General features: G+C 40.9%; 1 protein-coding gene across 1 annotated transcript; it reads left to right on the top strand.

Annotated features, from left to right (window-relative positions):
* Window positions 1-106: 106 nt before the first annotated feature.
* C10H17orf75 (chromosome 10 C17orf75 homolog) lies at window positions 107-7,558 on the top strand. The gene is made up of 10 exons (XM_049811659.1): window positions 107-1,052; window positions 1,344-1,424; window positions 2,069-2,194; window positions 2,588-2,731; window positions 2,932-2,989; window positions 3,670-3,789; window positions 4,454-4,518; window positions 4,641-4,777; window positions 5,326-5,429; window positions 6,038-7,558. The coding sequence occupies exons 1-10, from the start codon at window positions 919-921 to the stop codon at window positions 6,245-6,247; spliced, it is 1,179 nt and encodes a 392-aa protein (XP_049667616.1). The 5' UTR covers window positions 107-918; the 3' UTR covers window positions 6,248-7,558.
* The last annotated feature ends 2,962 nt before the right edge of the window (window positions 7,559-10,520 follow it).

Below are 10,520 nucleotides of genomic sequence, written 5' to 3'. Positions count from 1 at the left end.
AGCCTGCACCGCGGCGCGGCGGGAAGGGGGGGGTACCCACGTGACGGGGCTCCCGGCCCTCCCCACCGCCTCTTGGGCTCTCCCATGGTGCCTCTCGGGGGCGCCAGGCCGCCATTTTGTTTGAGTCGCTGCTGCGGGGGTTGTGAGCGGGCTGAGGCGCTTGGTTGTGTTTCTCGTTTTCGCGTTTAACGTCAGGGAGAAGATGTTTTCCCCCCTACTAAATCGCACTGGGCGAGAAGCCGTTATCTCTTAAACAGGCCACTCCGCACGGCGTTTTGGTGGTGGTTACCCGTGTCAGGTGTAGCTGGCTCTTGACGGGGAGGTCTTGGGGTGTGGGGGAGCGCTGCCCTTCGAGAACGCTATAAAACTGACAGCGACGTGCTGAGCCTTCACCCCCCTCAGAGCTTCCCGTGCCTGCCCGGGGACTGGTCCCTCCGTTACATCCCACCAGGTGTTGTTTCTGTGTTAGTATCCCCGCGGGTCCCCGGCTCCCAGAGCTGCCCGCTGCCTGCAGTGGCCGTGCCGCAGGCTGGGGTCGAGAGCCGGCTCCCCGGCCCGCAGGGCTTGCCTGTTAGTTACGAGGCTGTGCTGTTTTAACAGGGAAAAAAAAAAAGTGTTTCGGAAGCGGAGTAGGCACTTTAAAAACCGGCGGCACGGTCCGCTACGGCTCTAGGTCGGCTCTGCTGCACCTCAGCCACCCCGCAACGAGCCCTCACCCGACTCGCCCTCCTTCCCGCTCCGGGGCCAGGCGGTGCCTGCCCGCGGGCTTGCGTACACCCACCCGGGGCGGGCGGAGAAGCTTTAGCGCAGCCCCCCGCGGTACGCCCGCCCTCCCGCCGGCCTTCTCTGCCTCTGGGGCGGGGAGCGGCGAACGCAGGACGCGGAGCGGGCGGGTCCGCGGCGGCGGGTTGGGGCGGGATGTTGCCGGCGCTGCCGGACGGCGATGAGCGGGAGCTGGAGAGCAGCGAGGAGGGCGGCGGTGCGGGTGAGGAGCGGCGGCCGGAGCGGCACGGCAGCACCTACCACAGCCTCTACGGTTACCGGAGCTGCAGGTGAGGGGGCCGCTCGCCGCCGCCGAGGCCTGCCGGGGCCTGGCGAGGCCGGTCCGCGCTGGAGAGGCCGTTCCCAGGCCTTGTCAGTTCCCAGTTGCTTGAATTCGCTTTATTTCCACCCCCGCCCCCCCCCCCCCCGCCTCTCCCCGAAGAGCTCTTTTTCCTCCCATAATGTCCCGATTCCCTGCTCCTGCGTTAAAACCCTCAGGCCATACCTTTCCCTGCTGCAGTGTCTTTTCCCTGCTCTGTGTGTTAAAGCTGTAAAATCAATCATAACGGCTTGATTTTCAGATCCTCACAGCAGGGAGCAGACAGTGGGAATGGCAGTCCCAGCAGTGCGGCGGCAGAGACACCCTCCAGCGAAGACTTCAGGTAAAGCAATCTGCAGAACAGTATAATCGTCCGTAACACCCCATTTTGAAGTCTTTGCTCTATTACTGTTAGGTGAATAGTAAGCAAGTACATTGGAGTCCCTTCAAAGCAGAAACCTCTGTGAGCACATACTGAAGCCCCCTGGTGCTTTTTCTGAAATACCATGGGAATGGACACAACTACAGAGCTCAAATAATGTATTAAATATAAGCTATCATCTTTGAGTTTGAACTGCCTCTTCCTTGCTATTAGACTTTTCTGTATTGACTTAGGTCTTCATGTAGACAACAGATAATTAAAATTTATTAAACAATTTTAAATGGACATCTTACCTTCCCCCAAGCTCTGTAATGGAGTTGTTGCTCTGTATTACAACTAGGAAAATATAAGAACAAAGAGGGGCAGTGACTTTTTAGTAGCTGGCGAGCAGTTCAGCGTCAGCTGACACCACAACTCCAGACTTCTGGTCTAGTGGGCAAACCACTGAATGCATTTCTGATGGGCCAGAAGTCACAGGGCAAGTTAGCTGTCAGCCAGAGAGAGATCACAGTGGTCCCCCTTCTAGAAACAGGTGGTTCTGCCCTTGTTCAGAGAAACAAAACAATAATGTTTGCTTTTTGCTAACAATATCTTGTTTTTTAAAGCCTCTCCTTGCTGGACACTAACTTACCAGCTGAAGCGGAGACTGAATTGCGCAGTTTTATCATTAAGCGTCTTACTAAAGGAGCCTTGTTTGAAGGAATGGGGAATGTAGCATCAGTGGGGCTGAGGTAAATTTTAACAATTATTTGTGAATGAGAAACTGTAAGAAACATTGGCAGCATTGCATATCTTGCCATCTGCTGCTGCACATAGGTTTAATCCCAATTCCGTGTTCTCAGTCTATTGCTACTGTTAATAATTGCTTTATGCAATACCACTTCCCTCTTCTCCTAGGTAGCTTTGAGAAAAATATTGTAGTAAATAATTTTAACGTTTGAATATTTAAAAAATACTACATGTGTTTATGACTATTTCCTTTGAAACTACTCTGATCGCACCACAGGGGAAAAAAAAAGAAGCGCTAGTGGGTGAAAATTCTTTACAGAAATCATGTATTTCTGCTTTTTGCACTTACTTATTGTGATGTATCTGTAACAAGACAATTCTTTTTTTCTGCATAGCATACCAGAATATAGAGTTGGTTGTTATTACTGTCGTTTCCAACAAGAAAATCTTCCAGAAATGGCAACAGTGGAATCGGACACCAACAATGCTCCAGAATACGTTGTTTGTTTCTTAGGTGGCTCAGAGAAAGGTCTGGAACTATATCCTTACCTTTAACTTTCTTTATCTGTGTGGAGAGGTACATGATGTAAAAATTGTGTTCTCATTTTGTCCGTTTCCTACTGGAAATCAGCTTGTTTGTGCACATCTTCCAATAACAGAAAATGTCAATAACAGCCATATATTGAAAGGGAAACATGCAGGTCTTAAGTGATGCATCTTATTTTCCTTAAGAAGATACTTTCAGACTTGAGCTGGACAGATACATTCAAAGTCTGAAGATAAACCTTGATTTGGAGGTAAGGCCCAACTTTTTTTTTTTAAGTGGTGAAAATTACTATTGACACAAATTAATTACTAAGACGATCTGGAAGGTTTAGTCTGTAGAGACAAATTAGGTGTTTTAAGTACTAGTATGAAACACTAAGAGAGATAACTTGATTCACTGTAGTGACAATGAATGTCTGCAGTGCGATCAACCATAGACAACTCAAAAGGAAAAAAAAGGGGGGGGGACACACACACTTTTTTGTGCCAGTTATAAATATGTTAAAGGTTACTTGCCGTTAGATTCAGAGAGAAGAATGACTAATAAAAGGTAATGGTCTACAAGAAAGTTATCAATCTCCACCAGGACTCTTACCACTTCTGAATGTTAAGGAAGGATTTTTAGTGTTTTTCTTGTTACAATTTTTCTAATGGAAACTATGCATTTTAAGTCTCTTTCTCATCCCGTGTGCTGTTGCATGCATAGTCTTTGTTCAGTATGTAACATAATATTACAGTTCTGTCTCTTGAAATGTGAAGCCCTTCATTGCTCATAAAGTGTGGCTTTAAATGTCAAACTTAGTTTACTGTGGTTTGAAACTAAGAAGGCTCTGACATCCAAATATCTTGGGTTGAATAGATTATTAAGAGGCTTCTATTTGTGTCGGAATCTAATTTGTAGTTAAAGTTTTAATGTTTCAACTTGTTACAGCAAAAAACCTTGGAGACTTACGTTAACCCCTACTTCAGAAGCTGGTTTGAGAATGCCATATGCCCTATTCAGAGAGTAGTACAGCTCTTCCAGGAGAAACTCGCCTTTTTGTTACATGCTGTAAGTGTATTTCAAAGTGAATAACTGAAAAAGGTTCAGAAGGAATCTCAGTGACTCCAACGTGTTTAAAATGTTTCTTGCATTTGCTTTCCCAGCCAGGAATAAATGAGGAACAACTTTTTTTTTCTCCCCCCTCTCTCTCTCTTTTTTTTTTTTAAAAATAAATTCAGGGCAAATACTTTTTCCCTGCTTTATTACTAAGGAAGCACATAGCAATTTCTTCTATCAGTTTTTATAGTTAACTCATTTTAAATTACATAGCAGTGTCCAGGTAGAAATTAGAATGAAAAATAAGAAACAGCACGAGAAAGCTGTCCCTTCTATAATTCCTCTGAACCAAAAGGGATGTTATATTGTGTATGTGCCTCATGTAATTCACTGGAAACAGAAAAGAAATTAATCCTAGCCCTAGTCCCTGAGCTTGAGGAGGCTTTGGATGGCGTAGCTAATAGAGTATAACTGCTGTATTTCTTCTGAATGCAAAATCAGCTGCAATGACTATAATGGGGAGTAGTCCCTTAGCTTCTACTCTTCCTGTGAAAAGAACAATTTTTCAAGTACCGCATTATGTATATATTACTAGTGACTGCAGTATAGCAACAGAAGTAATATCAAAGTTGCATCTAGCTTTTTTCTTTTTTTGTGTGTGTGTGTTTGTTTTAAGGCTTTGAGTTATACTCCTGTGGAAGTAAAAAACGCAGATGAAAGAACAGAAAAAGACATTAGCAGGTAAAGATACTTTGAGACCAAGGAACCTGTGAATAACTTGGCTTTTGTGTATGACAGCCTCCTGTTCTTGCTGTTCGGGAATTGTAAAGAAGCAAGCAGTTCACAAGAGCTTTTTGTGTCAGGTTTCTGGCAGCTGCCAGCCTCCAAGGACTCGTTCAGGAAGGCACAATGACCTCCTTGTGTATTGCCATGACTGAGGAACAGCACAAGTCAATGATTATAGACTGTAGTGGACCTCAGCCTCAGTTGCATAATGCAGGTGAGATTACAGCTGTGAATACTTCATGTTACTTACTTGTATCCCTCAGCTGCTGAGAGTTGTGGACATTAGAGGTAGTTGAGAATATTCAGAAGGTCATAGGTTCATGTCCAGTTTGGATTCTGGCTGTAAACTAGAACACCTGTTTTCCTATGAGGTAGCGGAGTAGTTTGTTTTACCATATGCACTGGAACTCTGGTTTGAAAATGGTTGATAATAAAATCCATGGTGCATTTAGTTTGTGGACCATGAAACTATGACTCATACGCTTCAGGGAAGCTGCAAAACTTTTTTTTCCTGTTGTATTCTTGACAAATGTTGTGAAAAGGGATTCAACATTTAGGACAGAATTGCCTGTAATAACTCTAGCTATGTTTGCTTTTCTTCTCCACATGTATTGTTTTTTTCTTAAGACTTATTTCCTGGCCCAGGTATACTATTATCAGGTGTTGTTGAGAGTGATTAAACCAGGTGAATGCAGCTATATAGTTATGTTGAGCTCGTTTACTTTTTCTCATCTCTTCTCTGTGTTCCTGAACATGTAACAGGAAGCAACAGATTCTGTGAGGACTGGATGCATGCTTTTGTGAATGGTGCTGAAGGTGGAAATCCATTTCTCTTCCGGCAGATTTTGGAAAACTTTAAATTGAAGGTACCTGTTCATATATGTTAAAGACTTGGAGAAGACATCAGGGTTACTGAGGGAGCAAATACTCTTTTTGCAGCAGAGAAAACTTTTAGGTTATTTATGATGCCTATATGTCATTAACTGATTTAACTCTGAAGTTTAAGCTGGGGACTGGCTTACTGTAGCTGACAAGAACAGAATGTAAAGTAGTGTGAAAGATTCTTCAGTGAGTACTCCAAAGGCATTTTCTTGTATTTAAAATAAACCCCACTTTTTTTTCTTTTTTTCTTAAAATACTGTTAATTTGAGCTGTGCACACACAATGTCATGTAATTGGTAACATGGATCAGTAGTTAACACTTCTTAGGTGATCTGTCGTAATACACGAGGGGAACTCTTGATACAAGTTTGGACATGATCAAGTTGTGGTATCCACAGATTTTGCATCATTACAGTAACAGTGGCAATATGCATCAAAGACAGTACTCAATCCTTACGTTACTCTTGAATAGTAATATAAAATTCCTATGGGAAATGCTTTTGCTTCTCCTGCTATTCTTTCACTTTTCCACACAATAATGTTTTCTTTCCATGTAGAAGGATAAGAAAATGCTCTGTCACTCTTTTCCCAGGCTATACAAGACATTAACAACCTGAAGAGGTTTATCCGCCAGGCTGAAATGAACCACTACGCCTTGTTCAAGTGTTACATGTTTCTAAAGAACTGTGGCAGTGGAGACATCCTTTTGAAGATTGTTAAAGTAGAACATGCAGAAATGCCAGAAGCCAGAAATGTAGTGACCGTCCTTGAGGAATTCATGAGAGAAACATCAGTAGCTTAAAATTATCTTAATTATTCTGTACTCATTTGAGGGTATTGTATAAATCATTAATTTCTTCTGTGCAGCTTAGTTTCAGTATTGCAGGATTTTTAATTTATATTTAAAAGGATTGTCTAAGTCAAACCTAAGTTGCAGTTTCATCTGCCTTTTCTCTTTTTTAGAGAAAGCAGTATGAGCTTTTTTTAATGTGTAAATATCGGATCAGACAAACTCCTGCATAGTTTTCAGTGCTTACCAGATTCTCCAAATTACTTGCTCCTTTTCTGAGGAAATCATGACATTTGGTTTTTACAGTCATTGCACCAAAAAAACCCCCAAAACCAAACAAATCCCTTACCTGGCAAGCATTTCAGTGTTTTAAATATTTTAAATATCTTTAAAATGATCATGTCTAATCATTAAGATCTGGTTACTTTTGTTTTAATACATAAAGAAGCACAAACATCTGCATAAGTCAGAGTAAATGAATTAATCATATTTGTTTATGTTTATATAAGAGAACATTGGTAACAAGTCTGTAGCTAGTTTCCACATTCTGCTTTCAAAGTGGCAGTTTGTTCTACTGTTACTAGATAAACAAGTTGTTAATTGGTATGAAACAGAACTGCCTCAAGATTGAACAGAGTTTTAGGAATCAGTTTATATGTGCTTGTTATGTATGCATACATACATACCGGACAGACATGTTAAATTCCCGGGCTCTCTGATGAATTCCCTTCTTAATTAGTTTGTGTTGTGATCAAGACCTTCTTTGTGTGTTCTTAGTACCTGTTTTGCATAACTGTAAATAATGGTATGTTTTTCAACCATGGAGAATTAAACCTGAAAATTTTACAGATTAAATATTAACTTTAAATTAATAGAAACTTCTTCAGAAATTGAAGTAAACTTAGTTCCCAAGTTAATTATTCAGACTTTTTAAAACATTTCATTGTATTTCAGCAATGAATTCTTACCCACACCATAGGACATTTAGACAGCAGAATAATTGAAGAAAATCTTTGGCTACAGCTGGAATCAAAACTCATGAGCCCTCTGAGTGACCACATTATAAACAAGGACTAGCTCTGCAAACCCAATACCAGCAAAACTCCCTGTTGCTTTCCTTTGCAGCAGAGGGTCTTGTTTGAACACTTGACCCAGGGCATTTGAACAACTCTTCCTGAAACAGTAACAGTCTTACTAATGCAGTTGAGTTGGACTGTTCTGCCAGTGCTGTATACTGTGATGATAAAAGTTGAATGCTTTCCTGTAACACCAGTGTGTTGAACCTATAATAAGGTTTACAGTAAAACACATTTGAATCCTTAATAGTGTGCTTACATTAAATTACAAGTTAGTGTTGTCCTTGATGTCTCCTGTTTAAAACCCTTTATTCACAGTGCAGAGGAGCTGCTAGTGTAATGTGCAGGAGTGTGCAAGTGTCATACTGACAGCTGAGGTGACATGTAATGTACATGGGCAGGTCAGAGAAGAAAATAAAAGTAGTTTGAAAGAAAACAAACTCCTTATTCTCTCATTTGCAGGAGCTCTGAGAGGTCACAATGTTTTCCTTCAGAATATTTTATTCGTGAGTGAGTAAAGCAGCACCTCTTAATAAAACACGTCACTCGTGGTTGCTCTTGTACATTTTTGACTAAGTTTAGTATTTTGCCTGATCAGGAGGCCAAAAAAAAAAAAAAGAAGTGGAATGTGAATTAACAGGTAGCTGTGATCTGGTAGGAGCGTAAGAAATCATTGCAGTAGTCCTGTCCTGTTCCTTTTGCCTGCAGCTGGGTGGAGATGTTGGGCTGGAGACTCATAGGCCCAGGTGTTCTGTGTGCTGGCCTCAATATTTACAAAGAGTAGGTCAGGCCCAGGCACAGCAGTGCGGGTGGTGATAGACCTTTCCTGAGATGTGCCCACAATTGCTTTGCCCAGCCTGCATCCCTGGAAGTTTTCGAGAATAAAATGGCTTAAGTGGTATGAAGTGCCTCATAACCTGGATTACCCTATTATCCCATGACCTGTACTATGCTCATTCAAGTAGTTTTGTTTGCTAGGTAAATTACCATACATCACTCCTAAAAATCCAGATATTTTTAACCTTAACTGTAAAACCTTGCTTAGTCTTGTTGGGCCTGTCTTCTCCAAGGTAATGCATTGTTCAGTATCAGTCCCACTGAATTTGTACTCTGTTACATGTGGACATCTTCAGTCATAGCTTTCTCTATTGCAAGTTCCTTTTCCTGAATTTTCCCTGCACTAAAGGTGGCTTACATGAAAAACATAACTTCTTGCTTTCTGCAGCCTTTGTTTTAACTTCATCTTGCTTCTGCCAGCTTTGCAGTGCCTTTGCCATTCAGTTTCCTAACTACTAAACTCAAGATGCTCAGAAGTACACACACACACATACACACTGAAATACACCCTGTTAGTTCATGAATTTACAGGTTTTACTGGCATCTTTCCATTATAAATTCTATTTTAAAAAACAAAACTAAAGAAAATTAAACAAAAGCATAATAAATAATGCAGAAGCAGCTGGTTCGGCTGCATGAATGCCTGGAGAGTATTACACGCTTAACTTCCGCCAGCAATCAGCTATTCAAAGCTCAGGATGAAGAGCACAAAAGGTCAGAAGATGCTGAGATGTGCACTTAATCTGCAAACCTGGAAGATTTTTACTGTGGTTTTAAGGGTCTGATTTAAAACCCTTTTGGGAAAAAAAACCACAACCAAAAAAACAAACCAACCAATACAACAAACAAATAAACAAACAAACAAACACCACCACCACCACCCCCAACCTCCAAACACAAAATCCCCTAGGCCTATGTTAAGAATGCAAGTTTAGATTTAACTGCTACAGACTTCTTGCAGTTTGAAAGGTAAGGGTTTGGCTTGTTTTTTTGGGCTTCTCCCCTCTTTACCCCCAAGAGAAGTATCATATAAACCAATTAGTATTTCTCTTTCCAACACTTATGAGCAATGCTTACTATATGGAATATGATTGGAGCAATGGGAATAAAATGCTAATCAGTTTTATGAGTTTGTGTGATCAAAGCTGAGTAGCAAGGCTTCCAGCTTTTGGCTCCTTCTCTGTGACAGATACACTGGAACTGGCAATATTTCTGTCCTTCAGTTTGCTTTTCTAAAATTATTTTAGCCAACAAGAAAAATGTATAGTGCTAGCAGACAGTATCACTTCCTGTATTAACTGACAAAAACCAACAAACCCCACCTTACCTTCTTGCTGAAAGTCATCAACTAATGAATGAAGAGATTTATGTGTCTCAGAAAGCTCACTTAAGTGCAGAAAACCAACAGCAAGAGCTGAGTCCCACATACGGTAGCAGTGATCTGCCTCCTCTTAGGAGTAACAAATCTGACAGGAACTGGTGCTAGTTACATCTTCATTTCTTTAAGTTATGCTTTAACCCAATGTTTCCCAACAAAACCACAAAATATTTTTCAAAATTTGCCTTCCCCTTCCACATTGGTGGAAGGATTTTAATTTTAGTTATCTCAAAACAACTAAATGAGTTGGGGGTTTGCTGCAGAACTTCCTGGATATGTTGTTCCTGCTATTGATTCAAGAGACAAGAATGTGTTGGCTCTAAGATTTTAAGACATTCAGTAGAGAATGTTGTTAAAAATGAACAACCCTCCACCCCAGTAAAAAAATTTTAAACAGTCTAATGTACTTGGTCATCAACTTCCACACAGTTCTGAGGTCACTGCTGCACTAAAGTGTCAGTTGTCAAATGGTGGGACAAGGCCTGAATTTCAATACAAGTCCCAAGGCAGTTCTGCATCCTTGTTATATCTCAGAGAGTAATAAAGCAGCAGTTCACTCTCTTCTTTATCTTTTAGGCAGACACTTTTAGAGAGGCATAAAAATGACTTATCAATGTCATTGTTAAAAGATTACATTGCAGAGCTCTACATTAATTGCTCTTTTGTTAAGTACTGTGTTAACTGTAGTCAAACTTACAAAACTGAAAGGGGGTTTTGGGGGGGGGTTTTGGCATGTGATATAGAACAGCTCAATTTTATTTAAAAAAAAAAAAAGAAAACAGAAATAGAAAACAAAAAAAAAGCCAACAAAAAAAATTTAATGGATTCTGTGCTCAAATAATATTGTTACAACAAAAATATACAGAATGTACACAATACAAAAATATTTGGAAACATACCATAGCATCTTACCTTGCAAATATCATTTTGTTTTACTAGCCCTTAACGGGAAAGTATCATTTGTTCAATATTTTAAGGCAGAAAATTACATTGT

The sequence above is a fragment of the Accipiter gentilis genome, chromosome 10 (genome assembly GCF_929443795.1).
Source record: "Accipiter gentilis chromosome 10, bAccGen1.1, whole genome shotgun sequence".
NCBI classification, from domain to species: Eukaryota; Metazoa; Chordata; class Aves; order Accipitriformes; family Accipitridae; genus Astur; species Astur gentilis.
This window is presented reverse-complemented; position numbering and strand designations above follow the sequence as displayed.